This window comes from Muntiacus reevesi, chromosome 3, assembly GCF_963930625.1.
Source record: "Muntiacus reevesi chromosome 3, mMunRee1.1, whole genome shotgun sequence".
In the NCBI taxonomy this organism is placed as follows: Eukaryota; Metazoa; Chordata; class Mammalia; order Artiodactyla; family Cervidae; genus Muntiacus; species Muntiacus reevesi.
In genome coordinates, this window is record NC_089251.1 from 53728955 (window position 1) to 53753148 (window position 24194).

Below are 24194 nucleotides of genomic sequence, written 5' to 3' on the forward strand. Positions count from 1 at the left end.
GGTCAGGACTTATGGGCACAGACAACTATTATGAGCAGAAGTGGTTTTAACAATGGGAGGGCTAAACAAAGGGATAGCACGCTGAATTCCTTGGAATGATTATGAAATGACACGGTAGAAGTCAACAGTCATTCTGCTGAGCCAGGAAGCCTCTAACCCAGAATGCTACTGCTTCAGCTCCCGAGCCATGTGTCCCCCACTATGTCGGGAGCAGCTGAAGTAAGGAGCCACATCCAGTGATAGTGACAACAGGTCCATGCCATTTCTGCTGGACTCTGCACCTGCAAAACTACTTGCCCTGCACCATGTCTCTCTCTCCCAGTGGTCTTCTACCTCAAAGCAAAACTTTGTATGAACACACCTCTCCACTTTATTCAAGGAGTCTCTTAAATCCACCAAGGAAGAGTACTCATATCACATCCCAAACCCAAGTTGCAACAGAGTCTGAAAAATATCATTTAATCTTTCAAGTCTGCATGAGAAAGGACTTGGAATGGGATGTTAAAACAATTCACATCCACTCCACAAACTTTTTTAAAATTTGGTATTGGTAGAGTCAGATGCATTAGCCAACACTTATTTTCATCATGGGCTCAGCCTTATTCTAAACTGAAAATATCTTTCTTTTTGTCAGGTGTTTCAGTATTTCATCAGCAGAGTCCGTCAGAAGCTGCACATTGTGCTCTGCATGAGCCCCGTTGGGGAGGCCTTCCGGTCCCGATGCCGGATGTTTCCATCCCTTGTGAACTGCTGCACCATTGACTGGTTTGTCCAGGTCAGTGACATCACAACATATCTCTTTGAAAAGTTGGACTTACTTGACTTTAATTTTTTTATTAAAATGTAATTGATTTACAGTGTTTCAGGTGTATAGCAAAGTGATTCAGTTACATATATATTCAGTTATATATGTGTATATATATACATATATACACATATATATATATTTTGGATTATTTTCCATTTAGGTTATTACAAGATATTGAATACAATTCCCTGCAAATGCTATACAGTAGGTCCTTGTTGTTTATCTGTTTTATGTATGTGAAAGTGTTAGTCACTCAATGGTGTCCAACTCTACAACCCCATGGACTGTAGCCCACCAGGCTCCTTTGCCCATGCTATTATCCAGGCAAAAACACTGGAGTAGGTAGCCATTCCCTTCTCCAGGAGATCTTCCCAACCTGGGGATTAAACCCCAGTCTCCTGCTTTGAGGGAAGATTCTCTACCATCTGAGCCACTTATATATAATTGTATGTATATGTTAATCCCAAATTCCCAATTTATCCCTACCCCCACCTTTCCCCTTTGGTAACCACAAGTTTGTTTACTATGTCTTTGAGTCTGTTTCTGTTTTGTAAGTTCATTTGTATCATTTTTTTAGATTCCACATATAAGTGACATCATATGATATTTGTCTTTCTCTGTCTGACTTCACTTAGTATGATAATCTCTAGGTCTGTCCATGTTGCTTTTAAATGGCAGTATTTCATTGTATTTTATGGCTGATTAGTATTCCATTGTATATATGTACATATGTGTGTGTGTATGTATATATATCACATCTTCTTTATCCCTTTATCTGTATATGGACAATTAGGTCACTTCCATGTCTTGCTATTGTAAATAGCGCTAACTGTGAACATTGGGGGGCATGTATCTTTTCGAATTAGAGTTTTTGTCTTTTTCAGGTATATGTCTGAGGTTGCTTGATTTTAAAAAGGTAACACACTGTCCTAAGAACTCAACTTAGGTACTTATATTAGCTTCAAAACCCACTGGGAATTTACATACATGCAAGGGTTGACAATGACAATCATTGAACAAACGCAAATAGAATTTATAAAGAAGAGGAAACCATTAAATTTGTCAATGCAGAGGTTATCAGTGATCTTGACAAGAGTTATTTCAATGGAGTGATGGGGGAGAAGTTTCAAGAGAGATGAAGGAAGAGGAATCAGAGACAAATCTTTCAAGGAGTTTTGCCCCAAAGGAGTACCAAGAGATGGGTAATAGCTAGAGGGGTATGCGAGGTCAAGAGAGAAGTATTTTTAAGTGGGGAACACAAGCAACGCACGTGTGCTGATGGAAATTATTCAGAAAACAGAATTGTATTGATGGTGCAGCAGACAGAGTTAGGCATTGCTGGACCAATGTGACTGAACAGGCAAGAAGGGATGGGATGGAGCTGACCTGGGCAGGGAGCATGTACAACTCACCCCAGAGCATAAAATGCAGGTGGAGGGGAAGACAGGGTGAAAGCTCACTGAAGTTCTATTTGCATTGCTTCTATTTTATTAATGATGTGGGAAGCAAAGTCATGAATGGTAAAGAGGAGAGAGGAAGTGTTAGCAGTCTTAGGAAGTAACACAGGGTGTGAAATACTCGGGGGGATACAGAAGTGATGGGTGAGACAACACAGAAGTTTTTCTGGGCAGCACTGAACACTCACTTGAGCTAGTTGTTGTGAATTGACAATGAGACCAGTTAGCACAGCTATGGGTTTTTCTCTAGCTGTGCTAGCTGCACGATTGTAGACATGGGGTAACAGAGTTGCATTTGACTGATGTTCAGGTGAGCTCAGAGTCAGGAGAGAAGCAAATGAGTTGAGGTGAACAGGACAGTGATTATACCAAGTTCAAATTGTATAATAGACAGAGTGAGGATATGAGATCCTTGTAATGTACATTACTTTAGTTATGAAATTAAAAACAGCCACGTTTATTCATTCAACCTAGACATTCATTCAACCAACCTAGACAGCATATTAAAAAGCAGAGATATTACTTTGCCAACAAAGGTCTGTCTAGTCAAAGCTTTGGTTTTTCCAGTAGTCACATATGAATATGAGAGTTGGACTATAAAGAAAGCTGAATGCTGAAGAATTGATGCTTTTGAACTGTGGTGTTGGAGAAGACTGTTGAGAGTCCCTTGGACTTCAAGGAGATCCAACCAGTCCATCCTACAGGAAATCAGTCCTGAATATTCATTAGAAGGACTAATGCTGAAGTTGAAGCTCCAATACTTTGGCCACCTGATTTGAAGAACTGACTCATTTGAAAAGACCCTGATGCTAGGAAAGATTGAATGTGGGAGAAGAAGGGAATAACAGATGATGAGATGATTGGATGGCATCACTGACTCAATGGACATGAGTTTGAGTATGCTCTGGGAGTTGGTGATAGACAAAGATGCCTGGCGTGCTGCAGTACATGGAGTCACAAAGAGTTGGACACGACTGAGTGACTGAACTGACTAACTTATTCATTCAACCAATAGTAGTTATTGAATAACTTCTGTGTAGCAGATACTGTGCTGGAGTCAGCAAATGCAAATCCAGACCTCTGTCTAATGAACACAGCCATTCAGTTTATGAGACATCATGGACACAAGTAGGAGTTACAGTGAAGGGGGGCCAAAGTGAGGAAGAGTTGCAGAGAAATGCATTTCTCTTAATAGTTAAACCATGCATTATGGAAATGAGCAACTGACTTTCCAAATCATATCTTTATTTACAGTGGCCCAGAGAAGCACTTCTTTCTGTTTCAAAGACGTTTTTCTCAAATGTTGATGCTGTAAATGAAGAACTGAAAGAAAAGCTTTCCCTCATGTGTGTGAATGTCCACCTGAGTGTCTCCAATATGGCAGAACGCTATTATGCAGAGCTCCGGAGACGGTACTACACAACACCCACCTCCTACTTGGAACTCATCAATCTCTACCTGTCTATGCTGACTGAAAAGAGGAAGCAGTTGGTTTCTGTAAGTTTAATATTATTAATTAAAAAAAATTTTTTTTTTGCTTGGTCTCAAAACATTTACCAGAATGTGTGGAAGATCTATGTGCCATCTTGCCTATTGGACATCTCTCCATCCTAACATGCCCTTGACAACCTACAATATGACCAAAAAGTATATTGTGCTGGTGGGCTAGAGGCCTTGCCCTTCCTTGATATTTTGTCTTCTATCATTTACATAAATGTCCTTAACTCGGGGATATGATATGGACATTGTAACAGAATTAAAGTTAAGCCCATATCTAGCCACCTCTGCAGTGCTTAGTAAGAAGGGAAACTTTTGGTTTAGTAATGGAGATGGGAGTTTGGCTGTCTTACCTGTCAGTGATTCACATTTAGAGCAAGAACTCTGGTGTCAGGCAGACCAGGTAGCACCTCTACGCTGACTCTTTCTTCCTGCACCTCTTTGAGCAGGTTTTGTAACTACTCCAATGTTAGTATAAAATAAGGTTTTTAAAAATCCATATCTACCTCTTGGATTGTTGTAGAATTTAAATAAGGTACTGTGTGTGAAGTGCTTGGAATATGATCTGATACAAACAAGTGCTCAGAATAGTGACTGCCTACTACATTGTCATCGTGGTAATCATCATTAAGCTATTAACATGACCTAAAATTTTCAATATTTTAAATAACAAAAGTGGAATCATTTATCATTTAGATATTTTAAATGTTTTTCAGTGGATATTACCTGGTAAATGTATGCCTAGTAAAATAATGTTAGCAGATATTTTTGAAACCAGCCTATTGGAGCCACATTTTCTGTCTCATCCTCAAAAAAGTTATTCCCAGGTACCTTCTTTACCAAATACTGCCCTTTGATCCTAGTCAAGGGTTTCCTACCCCTGCGGACACATCAGCAACCAGAGATGAGTATCTGGGACACTGTCTCCAGTGGGCCTCAGCCCTGCTGGTCCATCCTAAGGAAACAAGCTCCCAGAACTGTGGGCTCCAGGAATTTCTATCTGAACTTGTCCCTCATTCATTCACCATGCCACCAAGCTACCACAGGGGCTAAAAATTACAGTGTGATCCCTCAGCGATGCCCTACTCCCGTGGCCAGGGGCCAGGGATCCAAACCCACTGTGGTGAACTTCAGGGCCACGTGTTCCTGTACGTTCAGTGTTCAGTATTACAAACTGATTCACTAATTCTGCCAGTGCAAAATTCTAGTACATAAATCAGAGAGAGATACCAATAAACTCATAGTTCATTGTAATACTCAACATAATAGTTATTTTCTTTGTCATTTAGGCACGTGAACGGGTGAAGAATGGCCTCACCAAGCTATTAGAAACAAATGTACTAGTAGATAAAATGAAATTAGATCTTTCAGCTTTAGAACCTGTCCTTTTAACAAAATCACAAGATGTTGAAGCCCTGATGGACAAATTGGCAGAGGATCAAGAAAATGCAGATCAGGTATGCAGCATCACCTGACAGTGGGTGAGGATGCTTTGACCACCAGCTGATCCCTTACACACAGTGATAAAGAATTGGACTTTTTTGATATGTTATTAAATTTAATTTAAATATGTTGTTAAAACAATGAACTGGTAGATCAGTTTAGCCATGCTTTTAATCCTGGCTCTGTCCCTGAGAATGAGGAAATGCAATGAATGGGACAGAGAAAGCTGTAAGAAAAGTACAAGCTACAAATATAAAGCATCCGATCTTCTCCCAAGAATGAATTAATTATTTGTTCTTATCTCCATTATTTTATCATCATGGCATGAAATGGACAAAGAACAGTATAAAATGCAGTATACCTAATCTTCTTTCATCATTGGTCTGATTCAAAGGGGTATAGATAACTCACTATTATTCCTTTGTTTTGTTGTTTCTTTACTTTTGAAACTTTTCATTTAGTTTTGGAGTATAGTCAATTAAGAAACAATGTTGTAATAGTTTCAGCCATACATAGACATATATTCATTCTCCCCCAAACCCACCTCCCATTCAGGCTGCCACATAACATTGAACAGAGTTCCATGTGCTATACAATAGGTCCTTATTGGTTATCCATTATTCACTTTGTTTTTAAACATTGAAATTCAAATACTGAGATCACTTGAGCAGTCATGTTTCAATGATTAGGTCCGTAGCGTTGTGCAAGAAGATGAAGCAATAGCAAAAGTGAAAGCCGAAGAGACTCAAGCCATAGCTGACGATGCTCAGCGGGATCTTGAAGAAGCGCTCCCTGCCCTCGAGGCTGCTAACAAAGCGTTGGATTCCTTAGATAAAGCGGATATATCTGAAATCAGAGTTTTCACAAAGCCCCCAGATATGGTCATGACCGTGATGGAAGCCATCTCCATTCTTTTGAATGCCAAGTGAGTGCCTCACAATCACCCAATACAAAATGCCTGGTGGAATTTCTTTGCTTTTTTCCTTCATTCTCATTTACATGTTTTCATTCTTTTCTCCACCCTCTCATTGATTCGATCAGTCATCCAACAAATTGATTGGTGCTTTAATAGTATTTTTTAATTAATTTATTTATTTTTATTTTTGGCTACTTGGTATTCATGGCTACTCGGACTTTCTCTAGTTGCGGTGAGCAGGGGCTGCTCTCCAGCTCCGTTATAGCCGGCTTCCCATTGCAGGGGCTTCCCTTGATGCACAGCACAGGCTCTAGAGCAGGCAGACTTCAGTAGTTGTGGTGCTCAATCTTAGCTGGCCCACAGCACATAGAATTTGCCCAGACCGTGTTCCCTTCATTGGTAGGCAGATTTCCAACCACTGGACCACCAGGGAAGTCCCAATAGTGGTTTTTTTTTAATTATAAGTGACACACAGATTGGACATCATTAAACACCTATCCTTATAGCTTCTTTTTTTGTTTGTTTGTTTTAAAGACTTTGCATACTGTATTTTTTTTATTTTATTTATTGATTTATTTTACTTTACAACATTGTATTGGTTTTGCCATACATTCTTTAGACTATCTTCAATTTTCTCTCTTGCTTAGAAATGACAGTAGTAATAGTAGCAGTAAAACAAAACTCATTTTGGGTGGAGATTAACATAAATGTCATTCTACAAATTTTGCAAGTCAGTTAGATACAAACAAAGTGAGTTTTTGTAACTATAGCTCAACCAGTAAATGGGGCTTCCCTGGTGGCTCAGATAGCCTGCAGTGCAGGAGACCTGCATTTGATCCCTGGGCCAGGAAGGTCCTTCGGAGGAGGAAATGGCAACCTACTCCAGTATCCTTGCCTGGAGAATTCCATGAACAGAGGAGCCTGGCGGGCTACAGTCCATAGGGTTGCAAAGAGTCATACACAACTGAGCGCCTAACACGTTCAACCAGTAAATAAAAACATTTTCAGAAACGTCATTATAAACATTAAAAAGAAAAAACAGGCTATACACACTATGAAAGTAAATAGCATAAGTGTATGCCTAGAAAACAAAAGTAGTAACTCATGGTGCTCTTAAAGTCTAGCAAAACGCTCTCAGTAAATTGTGTTATATTTCCTTTATAATAGGAAGACTCAGAGCAAGTTAAACTAGTTACATAACTAATGACATAGACAGTTGACACTGTTGTTGTTCAGTCACTAGGTAATGTCCAACTCTTTGCAACCCCATGGACTGCAGCATGCCAGGCTTCCTCCGTGTCCCTCACTATCTCCCAGAGTTTGCTCAAACTCAAGTCCACTGAGTTGGTGATACCATCCACAACCATCTCATCCTGTCATCCCCTTCTCCTCTTGCTCTCAGTCTTTCCCAGAATCAGGGTCATTTTCAATGAACTGGCTCTTTGCATCAGGTGGCTAAAGTATTGGAGCTTCAGCATCAGTCTTTCCAATGAATATTGAAAATTGATTTCCTTTAGGGTTGACTGGTTTGATCTCCTTGCAGTCCAATTCCATGAAATCATGTGTAATTGACATAAAGTATTTTTTTAATCTGTAGAATAATATCTTAATGTTCTCAAAGGAATACATTTCTTTTGTTGTCACATTCCTTTATTACAATGCTATTAACTTACCATTTGTGTCTTTTAGACCTGATTGGCCAACAGCAAAGCAACTTCTTGGTGACTCTAACTTTCTAAGAAGACTTTTAGAATATGATAAGGAAAATATTAAGCCTCAAATCCTGGCAAAACTTCAAAAATATATTAATAATCCTGATTTTGTGCCTGAAAAAGTTGAGAAAGTATCCAAAGCATGTAAATCCATGTGCATGTGGGTAAGAGCCATGGATTTGTATTCTCGAGTTGTCAAAGAAGTCGAGCCAAAGAGACAGAAACTCCGTGCTGCACAGGTATATTGTCTGGGTTGTGATATTTTATAGAATCAATGACCATGATCATCAGACATTCAAGCTTCTTGTGTGGTGCCACTGAGACCCTATGCAATATACATAGTAAGCATCCTCTTGAAGATTATTTTTCATTTTCACAAAAGTGTTAGTCGCTCAGTCATGCCTGACTCTTTGTGACCTTATGGACTCTAGCCCACCAGGCTCCTCTGTCCATGGAATTCTCCAGGCAAGGATACTGGAGTAGGTCGCCATTCCCTTCTATAGGGGATCTTCTCAACTGAGCAGTTGACCTGGTCTCCTGCTTAACAGGCAGATTCTTTACCATCTGAGCCATCAGGGAAGCCCAAAATAGCTAGCAGAGATTGTTATTTCATGTTCACAATGCTGTGGGCCCAGTTTGATCCCTGATTGGGGAACCAGATCTCACATGCTGCAATTGAGAGTTTATATGCCTCAACTAAAGATCCCACATGCCACAACTATGACCCAGCATAGCCAAATAAATAAGTAAACAAAGATTCAAACATGAATAAGTGTGGCTGTGTTTCAATATAACTTAATTTATGGTCATTGAAATTCAAATTTCATACAATCATCATGTGTTATGAAATATTATTCCTTTGATTTTTTTTTTCCCCAACCATTTAAAACTGTAACCACACAAAAATAGGTAGCAGGCTGGATTTGGCCTGCAAGCCATAGTTGCAGACCTCTGCTCTAGATAACTAGTTAGGAAAGATTAGTTTTCACTATTGCATGAGTATTTCATTTGTTTGATCATTTTTAAAATATTTACTTTTGGCTGCACTGAGTCACCATTGCTATTCAGGCCTTTTCTCTAGCTGTGGTGAGCAGGGTCTACTCTCTAGTTGCAGTGCACAGGCTTCTCACTGCAGTGGCTTCTCTTGTCGTGAAGCACGGGCTCTAGGGCTCATGGCATCCAGTAGTTGCAGCACATGGGCTCAGTAGGTGCAACTCCCTGGCTCCAGAGTTACAAGGAAGCCCTGTTTTATCATTTAAAGTTAATAGTTCATTGTAGTAACTAATTCACCTCCAAATGCTTTGTACATCTGTTTTGCTGATCTTTCTATGATTCATTGGGCTTTGTTTTGTTCTGTTTGGTCCTGCTCTTATATTTTATTCTATTTTATATTTGGTTTAATTTTGTATATCGTATCAAAATCTTTTGGGGAAAAAGTAAATCTGATTTTTTAAAAAATAGCCCATTATAAATGGGCAAATTCAACCCTCTTTGGAGCTTATTCTTAAAATATTTACTTGATTTTATTAGGCTGAACTTGATATCACTATGGCTACTTTGAGAGAAAAGCAAGCATTACTAAGACAAGTGGAAGAACAAATACAAGCCTTACAAGATGAATATGACAAAGGTGTGAATGAGAAAGAAAGTCTGGGTAAGTAACTCATAAGATTTGTGTTGGTTAGGAAATGCCAGGTTTTCCAAAGGAGACAGTGCTTTCAGGCAGTCGAATCTCAGCTTCCATCCAACATATGGGCATATTTGCATTAGATGGATGGTTTTAACCTTCAAGTATAACATGAGAAGAACTGAATATATTGTATGTATTCAACTTCTATGTCTGAATGAGACAGAGCAGCACATGAATTTGATCCAGAAAATAAATACTATGGGGGCAGGAAGAAAGTTCTGTCTTCAGCCAGAAGAAAGGAGTTATCAAAAAGGAGCTCTCTGTCACAGATGTGAAGAACAAACATATGGATACCAAGTGGGAACGGGGAAGGATGAATTGAAAAATTGGGATTGACATATACACGCTGTTGATACTCTGTATAAATTCATGTCAGGTTCTTTGGGACACCATTGACTATAGCCCACTGGACTCCTCTGTCTATGGAATTCTTCAGGCAAGAATACTGGAGGGGGTTGCCATTTCCTTCTCCAGACAAGCTTCCTGACCCAGGGATCCAACCCAGGTCTTTTGCATTGCAGGCAGATTCTTTACTGAGCCACCAGGGAAGCCCCCATAAAATAGATTACTCAGGAGAACCTATTGTATAGCACAGGGAACTCAGTGCTCTGTGGTGACCTAAAAGGGAAGATGATCCAAAAAGGATGGGATATATTTATACATATTCACTCTGTGGTACAGCAGAAACGGACACAGCTGTGTAAGACAACTATACTCCAATTTAAAATTAATTAATTTAAAATAAAATGAAAGGAACTTTCTGCATAGGCAATTCAAAGAACTTGGACGTGGCTCTGAAACAAGAACTTGGGCTAAATTGGCCTGAGGTTTCCCAGAGATTTACTGACATCATTAACCAAATAATGCTCATTCTGCTATAAGCAGAAGCAGATGAGTAAACTTCTCATACTGTAGGAAAATACTGAATGACATTACCTGATTTTCGTTTGATTTTTTTAGCGAAGACGATGGCACTGACCAAAGCACGTCTGGTACGTGCTGGAAAGCTGACGGCTGCGTTAGGAGACGAGCAAGTCCGATGGGAAGAAAGCATCCAGAAATTCAACGAGGAGATATCGAATATCGTTGGGAATGTGTTCATAGCAGCAGCTTGTGTGGCCTACTACGGGGCCTTCACAGCCCAGTACAGGCAATTGGTGAGCAAACGTGCTTCCTATGAGGACTGGGGGAGCTGATACTGGGGGAGGCAGGATGTGTGCGTCATTTTTCTCGGTTTAGAGGGAGGTTCTCCATGATGGAAACTTAGGTCTACATTCCACTACCAACCACCTCCCCTATTGTTATTCAGTCACTAAGTCATGTCTGACACTTTGCTACCCCATTAATTGCAGCACACCAGGCTTCCCTCTCCCTCACCATCTCCCTGAGTTTGCTCAAACTCATGTCCATTGAGTTGGTGATGCCATCCAACCATCTCATCCTCCGTCACCCCCTTCTCCTCCTGCCTTCAATCTTTCCCAGCATCAGGGTCTTTTCCAGTGAGTCAGTTCGTCCCATCAAGTGGCCAAAGTATTGGAGCTTCAGCTTCAGCATCAGTCCTTTCATTGAATATTCAGAGTTGATTTCCTTTAGAATTGACTAGGTTGATCTCCTTGCAGTCCAAGGGACTCCCCTATACCCCTAGGCTTTCCTTAACACAGTCCTCCTTTTCCTCTCCTGCCTTAGAAAGTTACTCACAGCTTTGCTTACACAACATAGCAAACTGGGAGAAGAAAAAGAGACAGGGAGTCTCCCACCCCTAGGACCAGAAGTGCCATCAAATTCAGCCAGGATGAAGTGTTCTGAATTGGCGAAGCTGCTACAGAGGCTCAGCAATGGGAAAGAGCAGGGATTATTTGGAGATAATTGCAAAACACTTTCATGAAATGCCTTTCAAAAAATGTTTTGCCCTGACTTGAGTTCTAAAACCTAGTTGGCTTAAGATTCATAGAGACCCTCCAGGAGCTCAGGGGTCAACTGATTCTAATCAAGCAAGGGGGGCCAGGAGTGCTGTTGGGGGAGACAGGTCCCTGTTGTGCATGTCTGCCCCACTCATTGAAGGAGGTGAATGCTAACAGCCTTCTGCCCATCTGCTAATTCCCGGATCACCAAAGTCATTGTGGGAACCCCCAACTTCTCCACGTGGTCTCAGACTCTCCCCAGAGTGAAGACTACCATGACAACCCCTGTGTTTTATACTTGAGAAACCTGGGGTCCCAACAGTGTGTATGACATGCCCAAAGTCACACCTAGCTAATGGTGTAGTTCTAGCCCCTGGATCTCCTAAATTCTTTGTCTACTTCTTATGTCCTGGGCTCTGATTCCAGGATGTCTGTGGAGCCTGGTAGGATTTGTTGTGTGGATCTTCATTTACTAAGTGTTCCTAACTCATTTACAAGTAAGTTTTTTTCCTTCCACAGCTTATAGAGTATTGGATCCAGGACTGTCAGTCTCTGGAGATCCCAATCAATCCCGACTTCAGTCTCATTAACACTCTCGGTGATCCCTATGAAATACGGCAGTGGAATACAGATGGGCTGCCCCGGGACTTGATATCAACGGAAAATGGCATTCTGGTTACTCAAGGCAGAAGGTGGCCTTTGATGATTGATCCCCAAGATCAGGTGTGTAACCAGTGCTCCAGATGAAGAGCAGCCTATTAACTCTGCTTAATATCATTCTATTACAAATTCTAAAAGTAGACTTCAATGTACTTGTAAGATCTTGGACGTAAACCTACAAGGGCATCAATATGTCTTCTAGTTTACATCCCTCAGTTTATGGAGAAAGTAAAAAAGGAAGAGTCCAAGTGCTCTGCACACTTGATTTTGGTTGGTTTTATTTAGAGAGTTGACCGTTTGTTTTCTGTTTTCTATGGGAGCAGAAATTCACTCCTGTATAGTCCTTGTCCCTAAGAGTTCTGAGGAGTCAGAATGATGAGGAGTTCTGAGGAGTTCAGGGTATGATGAATTTGGTGCTAGTGGTAAAGTATCTTCCTGCAATGCAGAAGACCCATGTTCTATCCCTGGGTCAGGAAGGGAATGGTTACCCACGCCAGTATTCCTGCCTGGAGAATTCCATGGACAGAGGAGCCTGGTGGGCTACAGTCCTTGGGGTTGCAAGGAGTCGAACACGACTGAGCAACTAACACTTTCACTTTCACATGATGAATTTGGGGCCAGCTTTCCTGGAATTTACTGAATTCCATTATCTGACTCCTAAGTCCTTGGATCAGTTGTTCTAAATGGTTGTTGTTTCATTGTTAAATCGTGTCTGACTCTTTGCAACCCAATGAACTGCAGCACGCCAGGCTTCCCCTGTCCTTTGCTATCTCCCAGAGCTTTCTCAGATTCATGTCCATTGAGTCAGTGGTGCTATCTAACCATCTCATCATGTTCTAAATGGGGTTTAGAAAATGGAGTCAATTTGAAAGCAAGGGAAACAACCTTGAACAACTTGTGTTAGCTTTATTTTCATAGATGGATCTTGAACACCTTGTGTGAACTTTTTTTTAACCTAGATGGTAAAAAAAAAAAAAAAAAAAAAAATCTTTATTTGTCCCAAGTTTGAACAATAGCAAAAAAGAATCACAAACATTAGAATTAAAAGGTGTTTTTATTTTCAAGGGGAGTGATTTTTCTTTTATCTTTTTTTTTAAATCAGAGTATAATTGACTTACAAAGTTGTATTAGTTTCAAGTGGGAATCTGTTATATATTCACTCCTTTTAAAATTCTTTTACCATATAGGCCATTGCAGAGTACTGAGTAGACTTCCCTGTGCTATACAGTAGGTTCTTATTAGTGATCTATTTTATATATAGTAGTGTGTATATGTCAATCCAAATCTTCTGACTTATCCCTCCCCTACTTACTCTCTTGGAGAAGTAAATGGCAATCCACTCCAGTACTCTTGCCTGGAAAATCCTATGGATGGAAGAGCCTGGCAGGCTGCAGTCCATGGGGTCTCAAAGAGTCAGACACGACAGGGAATTCACTTTCACTTTCACTTACTCTCTGGTAACCCTGTTTGTTTTCTAAATTTGTAATTCTATTTCTGTTTTCTAAATAAGTTCATTAGTACCCTTTTGTTTTATATTCCACATATAAATGGTATCACATGATGTTTGTCTCTGACCTACTTCACTCAGTATGGCAATCTTTATATTGCAGCAACATGGGTTGCTGCAAGTAGCATTATTTTGTTCTTTTTTTGGCTGAATAATATTCCATTGTATAGGTGTACCACATCTTTTTTTCATTCCTCTGTGATGGAAATTTAGTTTGCTTCCATGTCTTGGTGATTGTAAATAGTGCTGCCAAGAACACTGGGATTCATACACTGATATATTTTAGAATTATCATTTTTCTCCAGATATATGCCCAGGAGTAGGATTGTCATTGGATCATATGACAACTCTATTTTTAGTTTTTTAAGAAACCTCCATACTATTCTCCATAGTGGCTTTACCAGCTTACATTCCCACTACCAGTGGGAGGGTTCCCTTTTATCCACACCCTCTGCAGCATTTATTGTTTGTAGATTTTTTTGATGATAGTCATTCTGAAGTGTGTGAAGTGATACCTGATTGTAGTTTTGATTTTCATTTCTCTAATAATTAGTGATATTGAGAATCTTTTCATGTGTATTTTTATCCATCTGTATGGGTGTTCATTGGAAGGACTGATACTGAAGCTGAAACTCCAGTACTTTGGCCACCCCATGCAAAGAGTTGACTCATTGGAAAAGACCCTGATGCTGGGAGGGACTGGGGGCAGGAGGAGAAGGGGACGACAGAGGATGAGATGGCTGGATGGCATCACTGACTCGATGGACATGAGTTTGGGTAAACTCTGGGAGTTGGTGATGGACAGGGAGGCCTGGTGTGCTGTGATTCATGGGGTCGCAAAGAGTTGGACATGACTGAGTGACTGAACTGAACTAAACTGAACTGATATCTTCTTTGAAGAAATGCTGTATCTTCCACCCATATTTTGATTGGATTGTCTGTTTTTTTCTTGATATTGAGCTACATGAGCTGTTTATATATTTTGGAGATTAATTCATTGTTGGTTGCTTCATCTGCACATATTTTCTCCCATTCTGAGGGTTGTCTTTTCATTTTGTTTAATGAATGAAAACATTAAACAGAAATATTTCCTTTGCTGTGTAAAATCTTTCAAACTTGTTTCTAGATTGAACATAATTTATAAACTTTAAAAACTTTCACATTTTTATAAACTGAAATGTCCTACTCTGTGCTTTCTCATACAGGCAAACCGCTGGATAAGAAACAAAGAAAGCAAAAATGGTTTAAAGATCATTAAGCTCACAGATAGTAATTTCTTACGCACTCTTGAAAATGCAATCCGGCTTGGTTTACCTGTCTTACTGGAAGAGGTTTGCTTTTTCACTTTTTTTTTTCGCTTGTGTTAGTTTCCAACCTTCAGACCATATCTGAAATCCTGTACAGGTAATGCCTACATTATGACAAAGACACCAGTCAGCTCCCTTTTCTAACTGGTCAAACCAATTGCTTTGCTCCTTAAACAATACACTCTCATGTGGGGAATGATCTGTCACTGAACCAATTTTTGGAAGACACTGCTTTGGTGTTGAGTGGGATGGTCACTCTCTTTTAACAATGCTGATTCTCAGGCCTCGTGTGACTCTTGATCATTAACAGCCCCAGAAATTCAAAGCAGCAATTTCATCAGGGCATATCTCCTTGCACCAGTGATGTGAAGCCAGTAAAACACCCCAATAAGTATAAATATTATTTTCCACTTAGACACAAAGTTAGAATTCGATTAAGTGGTATGATACAAACTTTCATTTTTTTAAAAAAGTATATATTTGTTAAGTCTTTGTGCTTTATTTCTTCAGAATCAAATCACTCCAAGAGTGGATGTTTTTGAAACTGTTCATTCATTCAACACGCATTGTTTGAGAATCAATGGCAAACAATACAAAGATGGTTCTTGCCCTTAATAAGTTGACTATCTAGTTGGGGACAGAGACAATAAACAGAAAAAAGAGAGAGAAAATGAGACAGAAGGAGACAAAGAGGGAAGAGATAAACCCAGTGCTGACATAGCTAATAAGTAGATGGGGTGGGGAGAGCTGACTATCGTCATGGTTACTAATAGTAACATTTAAGCTGTGACCTGTATGATGAGTTCACCATGAGCACTCAGAAAGATGGGCTTTCCAGGCAAAGAGGACGGCATGCACAGTAGCCTTGGACACAAAAGAAACTGGGTAACAATTGTAGTTTATTTACTTAAGTTCCCATACTAGTTGTATAAGAGAAGAATGAGTAAATGAACACTGTGAGCTTAGTCTCAGCGTAACTGTGTCTAGAAGGATCTCTGCAGCAGCAGAATGGCGAGAAGCTCAGAACAGATCAAGGACCTGGGGCAGCTTAGCCGCAACCCTGGCATGGTGCAGCTAATATTAGAAACAGCTACCACTCACTGATGGGCTTCCCTAGTGGCTCAGCAATGAAGAATTCATCTGCAATGCAGGACACAAAAGAGATGTGGGTTCGGTTCCCTGGAGGAGAGCATGGCAACCCATTCCAGTATTCTTGCCTGGAGAATTCCATGGACAGAGAAGCCTGACAGACTACAGTCTATAGGTTTGCAAAGTCGAACACGACTGAAGCAACTTACCACGCACGCATCACTCACTGAATGCTTCCTACACACCAGACTCTGGTGTTGGTGTTTTATGTGTATGAACTCTTTAATCCACACTGCACCTTACAAGGTGGTTACTACTGTTATCCCATTTTACCAGTGAGGAATCTGAGGCACAGAAATGTGAAGTAAACCATCTGAGCAGCCTTGATTGTCTTGAAAATCCACAGCAAGTTACCAGGCTCCCAGTCTGAGCTCCAAAGAGCAGAGGAATCCTCCATGTGTGGCTGTGACCTTGACCAAAATGGGCAAGGTTCTGTAATGTGTCCCAGGCCCCCATTTAAACCCTGAAGTTACGGGAGAGGGTGAGATCTCCAAACATCTTTGGCAGGGAGTCTCTCTCGCTTTCTGTGAGTTGGTGTCACTCAGATTATACACCTAACTGCTTTCTACATCTGTGGGGTGGTATTTTGAAATTTTGCCTCCACCCATTCATGGGTGTGAAATAGAGTTAACCAATCTCAATCACTATCTTTTAATGAGATAGAATAGATTTTTATGTATTTTTAATTCATCTGCACTTGTTACGACTTTTAAAGCTGGAATGTGGTTTAAGCACTACATTCACAAAACTTGCTCTGAGTTACTTTTCAAATGGCTTTCCAACATTCCTAGTTAGACTTATAAACGTGCCACTCTAAAAAACACTTTTCTTTGGAAAACAAGTCCCATGGGTAGTTATTTCCATCAAGTTGGTTCATTTTAACACACTAATTTCTAGAGGCTTGGCACATGCACTTGATCCCTACAGGGGATGGGAGGTTAAAAAAGTAGATTCCAGAAGATGAAAGTCACTTTAACAAGTTGTTGTTGTTCTTATTTAATCACTCAGTCCTGTCTGACTCTTTTGTGACCCCTTGGACTGTAGCCCCCCAGGCTCCTCTGTCCATGAGATTTCCCAGGCAAGAATACTGGAGTGGGTTGCCATTTCCTTCTCCAGGAGATCTTCCTGACCCAGAGACTGAACCTGAGTCTCCTGCATTGCATGTGGATCCTTTACCACTGAGTCACCAGGGAAGCCCAGCTTTAATGAGTATTTTTCTTTTAACTATCAAGGTGTATATGAATATTTCAGAACACTTCAGTGACAAAAGATCCAGTCCACTAAAGAATCTGCTTGATAGCTAAATACTTCAGGCCACGAAGGTAATGTTACACACACCTTACAAGAAACACTACTTCAGTCTGTTAAGCCAACATGAAAGTAGAAAAGAAAGACTAGCTCTACTTTAGTGCCAAAATTATCACAGTGTCACACTTAGTAGAAAGAAATCCTATCTTCCCTTGTCATGCAGATTTTTAAATGTTAATAAAATTAAGGAAATACCTGAAAACATCATCAGAGGGAATGGAAACAGAGTGTTGAACAGGTAGCCAACTAATCCTCAAGCGGAGCTTCACCTACTTCCTCCATGAGGGACATATCATAGAATAGACTTTAAAAAGCACAAAACTGGGGACTTCCCTGGTGGTCCAGTGGCTAAGACTCTGTGCTCCCAGTGTAGGGGACCTAGGTTCCATCCCTGATTGGGGAACTAGATCCCATATCCTGCGACAAAAAAGAAGATTGTATGTGCTACAACTAAGACCCAGTGCCACCAAATAAATAAATATTTTTAAAAAATTAAAAATAGTATAAAAGCACAAAATTGTATTGTGGGTAGTAAGGGACTTTTATCTCATAAACTTTTGCTTTAAGAAATTGCATGCTCAGGTAACACATCGCAATTTAAAATAGATTTGTTAGCTATTGTTGTTGTTTAGTCTCTAAGTCATGTCCAATTCTTTCTGACCGCAGGGACTGTAGCCCCCAGGCTCCTCTGTCCATGGGATTTCCCAGGCAAGAATACTGGAGTCGGTTGTCATTCCCTTCTCCAGGGGATCTCTCTGACCCAGGGATTGAATCCAAGTCTCCCACATTGCAGGCAGATTCTTTATCACCTGAGCCACCAGAGAAGTCCAGGTCTTGTTAGCTATAAATTACATCAAATTTTGGCAGCCCCCAGGTCCCCATCACATACAAGCTGATATAAAGATGTTAATCATGAGGGTTGTTGGCAAAGTCTACATGTCCATGTTCTTACCAACAATCAGATTTGCTTTGAGGGGGGGTACAAATTACTGTCACGTAGAGTTCAGTTCAGTTCAGTTGCTCAGTCATGTCCGACTCTCTGCAACCCCATGAATCGCAGCACGCCAGGCCTCCCCGTCCATCACCAACTCCCAGAGTTTACTCAAACTCATGCCCATCGAGTCGGTGATGCCATCTAGCCATCTCATCTCTGTCACCCCCTTCTCCTCCTGCCCCCAATCCCTCCCAGCATCAGGGTCTTTTCCAATGAGTCAACTCTTCCCATGAGGTGGCCAAAGTACTGGAGTTTCAGCTTCAGCATCAGTCCTTCCAATGAACACCCAGGATTGATCTCCTTTAGGATGGACTGGTTGGATCTCCTTGCAGTCTAAGGGACTCTCAAGAGTCTTCTCCAACACCACAGTTCAAAAGCTTCAATTTTTCGATGTTCAGTAGAGATCTACAAACTTTCTGTGAAGAACCAGATATTTTGGGTTTTTCAGGTCACATATTCTATTCTTGCCTGGAGAATCCCTTGGACAGAGGAGCCTGGTGGGCTTTGGTCCATAGGGTCACACAGAGTCAGACATGACTAAAGCAACTTAGTATGCACTATGTATCTACAAACATTCCCTGAACAAATATTCTTCTTTGTTTTGTTTACTTTGGGGTTTTTGTTTATTTGTTTTACGACCCTTTAAAAAGGTAAGAACCATCCTTAGCTCAAGAGCTATACAAAAACAGGCCCCACTGGGCCAGATTCGACCTGCAGAATGGAGTTTGCCTGCTCCTGACCTAGAAAAACCATGAAGGTGAACAGAGTTTCCTTTGTCTAGGACCTGTTCAAGGACCACCCTGTGGATTCTTCTTTCTTAGCTGCTTTCTCTTCTTTCTTAGCTGCTTTCTCTTGATGAACTGTGTATAAATTTAGCCCAAATAAATATATGACATTCCCATGTTCTTATCTCTAGAGTATCAAGGAAACAAATTCTGGAAAATATACACTGTTAGAGGGAGTGAGAGGAGTTTAAGAAATATCCATAAGATCACTGAAAATTTGTCTGTTCAGAGTAAAGTTTGAATAAGAAATTTGAAAAAGTTGCTGCTGTGAATTTAATGCCTTTTGAAAATATATATTTTATTATTTTAATGTTTAAGCTTAGAGAAACCCTGGATCCAGCTCTGGAACCCATCCTGTTGAAACAGACTTTCATCAGTGGTGGACGACTGCTCATTCGCCTTGGAGACTCGGACATTGATTATGATAAAAACTTCAAGTTCTACATGACGACCAAACTGCCAAACCCCCACTACCTACCTGAGGTACAAGCTGCAGGCCTGGAACCCCCAGTCTGAGAGTATTTTGCTGGTGTGATGGGTCTCCTCTTGCTGAAAAGAATGACTCCTCCTAATCCCTCTTCCCCTCTTCACTCCCTCCTCCCACCATCTTCTACTCGCTTCTCTTCAGAGTCCTGACTGATTCCAGTCACCCTTCTGCTCACCTTCTGATTGGGACTCAAATCCCTCCCACTGCTGGGTCCTCAATCCCTATCCTGTCTCACTTCCCTGTGCTCCTTTTCTGCTCTCCAATCATTCTAATGAATCATCTAATTCTAATGAATTCTAATCATCTAATCATTCTTCAAGAAAATTAGAGATACCAAGGGAATATTTCATGCAAAGATGAGCACAATAAAGAACAGAAATGGTATGGACCTGACAGAAGCAGAAGATATTAAGAAGAGGTGGCAAGAATACACATAAGAACTATACAAAAAAGATCTTCACGACCCAGATAATTATGATGGTGTGATCACTCACCAAGAGCCAAACATCCTGGAATATGAAGTCAAGTGGGCCTAGTGGAGGTAATGGAATTCCAGTTGAGCTATTTCAAATCCTGAAAGATGATGCTGTGAAAGTGCTGCACTCAATATGCCAGCAAATTTGGAAAACTCAGCAGTGGCCACAGGACTGGAAAAGGTCAGTTTCATTACAATCCCAAAGAAAGGCAATCCTAAGAATGCTCAAACTACCACACAATTGCACTCATCTCACATGCTAGTAAAGTAATGCTCAAAATTCTCCAAGCCAGGCTTCAACAGTATGTGAACCGTGAACTTCCAGATGTTCAAGCTGGATTTAGAAAAGGCAGAGGAACAAGAGATCAAATTACCAACATCTGCTGGATCATTGAAAAAGCAAGAGAGGTCCAGACAAGCATCTACTTCTGCTTTACTGACTGTGCCAAAGCCTTTGACTGTGTGGATCACAACAAACTGGAAAATTCTGAAAGAGATGGGAATACCAGACCACCTCACCTGCCTCCTGAGACATCTGTATGCAGGTCAAGAAGCAACAGTTAGAAATGGACATGGAACAACAGACTGGTTCCAAATAGGAAAAGAAGTACGTCAAGGCTGTGTATTGTCACCCTGCTTATTAAACTTATATGCAGAGTTTATCATGAGAAACGCTGGACTGGAGGAAGCACAAGCTGGAATCAAGATTTCTGGGAGAAATATCAATAACCTCAGATATGCAGATGACACCACCCTTATAGCAGAAAGGGAAGAACTAAAGAGCCTCTTGATGAAAGTGGAAGAGAAGAGTGAAAAGTTGGCTTAAAGCTCAACATTCAGAAAAACTAAGATCATGGCATCTGGTCCCATCACTTCATGGGAAATGGATGGGGAAACAGTGGAAACAGTGTCAGACTTTATTTTTCTGGGCTCCAAAATCACTGCAGATGGTGATTGCAGCCATGAAATTAAAAGATGCTTACTCCTTGGAAGGAAGCTTATGACCAACCTAGAGAGTATATTAAAAAGCAGAGACATTACTTTGCCAACAAAAGTCTGTCTAGTCAAGGCTATGGTTTTTCCAGTAATCATGTACTGATGTGAGAGTTGGACTATAAAGAAAGCTGAGGGCCTAAGAATTGATGGTTTTGAACTGTGGTGTTGGAGAAGATTCTTGAGAGTCCCTTGGACTGCAAGGAGACCCAACCAGTCCATATTAAAGGAAATCAGTCCTGAATATTCATCAGAAGGACTGATGCTGAAGCTGAAACACCAATACTTTGGCCATCTGATGTAAAGAACGGGCTCAAAAAACCACTACAATATTGTAAAGTAATTAGCCTCCAACTAATAAAAATAACTGAAAAAACAAAACAAAACAAAAAAAAAATAGCATCTCCAAAAAAAAGAAAAGATCCTGATGCTGGGAAAGATTGAAGGTGGGAGGAGAAGGGGACGACAGAGGATGAGATGGTTGAATGGCATCACCAACTCAATGGACATGAGTTTGAGTAAACCCCGGGAGTTGGTGATGGACAGGGAGGCCCTGTGTGCTGCAGTCCATGGGGTCACAAAGAGTCCGACATGACTGAGCAACTCAGTCAACTGAACTGAATCATTCTTCTCTCTCCTCGGAACCAAGGCCATTTGTCCCCTCTTATTGTGGCTGAGAAATGACTCAGAGCCGAAGAGCGCCTCCAGGGGTGGGGGGATCTGTCAATGTCTAAGTGTGCTGGCGCCCAGCAGACAGCCTCAAATGAGAAGATGGCCTGCTTGAGAACTCTGGTGACCGATGACATCAGAGGATCATGATTCTAATGCCTGGAGTCTGTACTTAGAGCTCTGGGGGAGGGGCATCTTGTCCCCTTCCTCGTGCTCTCAGAATATTGAGGGGAGCTGTGTGAACCCCACATCCATCCACAAGTCTCTGAACTGCAGTAAGATCCAGAAGATTCCCTCCTCTTGTGCTGCAGAGCCGGAGGCAGTTGTAACAGAAAAGAAGACAGCTGGGATTCCTCTCTCCCTCGCCACAGGGAGCTCTGAGGGGGCAGCTCCTCCTACCCACCTACCCATCCCCACTTCCCTTCCCCACCCCATCACAGCCTGGGGCTGCCTCCGCTCCAGGCACAGCTGCTAGTTCTGCAGGATCTTCCCAGCCCCACAGGCCCCAACCCATTCTCTAGTGGTGTCCAAGGAGTAAGAGAAGGGAATTTTCCTCAATTTCACTCCTCTAAAAGTCATCTTGGAACATAACATTCTAAAGAGTATCATTTCATTTTAATGACTGAATCCTCATAGCCGCCTGTCTTCCCTAGATGTATTCAGGTTGAATTGACACCCTTCTGGCATAAAATGAGGGAAATGCTCTTAAAAGCCTAGGTCAGGGTTTTGCTTGTCAGCCTCAAGGGGTTTAAATGCCTAGCTGCTGCCAGAGCTCACTTCCCAAGGGCCATTTTAGGTTTAAGAAAGCTTAGTTGGTAAAGAATCCACCTGCAATGCAGGAGACCCTGGTTCAATTCCCGAGTTAGGAAGATCCCCTTGAGAAGGGATAGGCTACCCACTCCAGTATTCTTGAGCTTCCCTGGTGGCTCAGATGGTAAAGAATCTGCCTGCAATGCAGGAGACCTGGATCCAATCCCTGGGTTGGGAAGATCCCCTGGAGGAGGGCATGGCAACCCACTCCAGTATTCTTGCCTGGAGAATCCCATGGACAGAGGAGCATGGCAGGCTACAGTCCACGAGGCAGCAAAGAGTCGGACACAACAGAGCAACTAAGCACTACTCACGTGCTGATTCACAGCCTTCAGTTTCTCGCTTATTTAACTTTCGGGAGAATATCACACACCTCCCCAGTTCGAGCTCTGGGACTGCAGGTAGATTATTCCACTTCTTGGATCATCGAATCAATCAGCTAAAGTGGAGATAAAACTTGCTTCAAGGATTTGTCTGTGAAGGTTAAATAAGAATAATGTGTGTAGATATAAAACAAGGTCCTACTGAATAGTACATGGAACTATATTCAATATCCTATGGAAAACCATAAAATCGGAAAGAATATAAAAGGGAATGTTAATGTTTACATATATGTATATGTATAAAACTGAATCACTTTGCTGTGTAGCAGAAACTAACACATTTTAAATCAACTATGTGTCAACAAAATTGTTTAAAATTTTGTAAGAATGTTTATAAAATAAATGACATTTAAACACTACATGTATGATTTTTGCTGTTGACTTATTCCCTGGTGGCTCAGATGGTAAAGCGTCTGACTGCAATGCAGGAGGTCCAGGTTCAATCCCTAGGTCAGGAAGATCCCCTGGAGAAGGAAATGGCAACCCACTCAAGTATTCTTGCCTGGAGAATCTCATGGACAGAGGAGCCTTGCTGGGCACAGTCCACGGAGTCACAAAGAGTCAGACACAACTGAGCGAGTTTCCCTAGCCGAGTGATGTCAGAATATTATAGCAACAATTTTTCATAAAAATAGTATGATGAGACAAAGTATATAAAACTCTAGTATCAATGGTTTCTTTTTAACCCAGGCAAACTATGTGAAAGCCATATAGCTTCTTTTTAACAAAGGTAAACATTGTGAAAGTCACTATAAGTGATTTTTATTAGCCCATTTAGCCTCACAAATACCCTATGCATTGTTGCTTCCTATTTTCCCAGTTTTTCTCTTTTTTAAAAAAAAAACTTTTTGACTGCACCAGATGACATGTGAGATCTTAGTTCCCTGACCAGGGATTGAACTTGCACCCCCTGCATTGGAAGCACTAATCTTTAGCCACTGAACCACCAGGGAAGTCCCCTATTTTCCCAATTTTTAAGGATCAGGACCTGAAGCTCAGAATGGACTGGCTTGTTCTACGTCACATGCACACTGACAGGTAAAGCTAAAATTTGAGCCTGCTTCTTTCTAACCCTTTGCTGGCTCACCTTTCTGTAAAATACAATTCTTTAATGGTGGCATTTGAGGAGCAAGATTGTCACTCACGGCAGTAGAGAAAATTGCATTATAATTTTGTGAGACATGAGACTTCCCTGGTGGTCCAATATCTAAAACTCCACACTTCCAATGCAGGGAGCCTGGGT

General features: G+C 41.1%; 1 protein-coding gene across 1 annotated transcript in view; it reads left to right on the forward strand.

The window, feature by feature from the left end:
* DNAH6 (dynein axonemal heavy chain 6) overlaps positions 1 to 24194 on the forward strand; it is a 266242-nt gene that overhangs the window by 162881 nt on the left and 79167 nt on the right. Inside the window, exons 48-57 of the mRNA XM_065927280.1 lie at positions 635 to 775; positions 3520 to 3762; positions 5052 to 5219; positions 5895 to 6130; positions 7811 to 8072; positions 9364 to 9487; positions 10484 to 10680; positions 11944 to 12147; positions 14797 to 14922; positions 19453 to 19617. Coding sequence (XP_065783352.1) covers positions 635 to 775; positions 3520 to 3762; positions 5052 to 5219; positions 5895 to 6130; positions 7811 to 8072; positions 9364 to 9487; positions 10484 to 10680; positions 11944 to 12147; positions 14797 to 14922; positions 19453 to 19617 — 1866 coding nt within the window. The remainder of the gene's footprint in view (positions 1 to 634; positions 776 to 3519; positions 3763 to 5051; positions 5220 to 5894; positions 6131 to 7810; positions 8073 to 9363; positions 9488 to 10483; positions 10681 to 11943; positions 12148 to 14796; positions 14923 to 19452; positions 19618 to 24194) is intronic.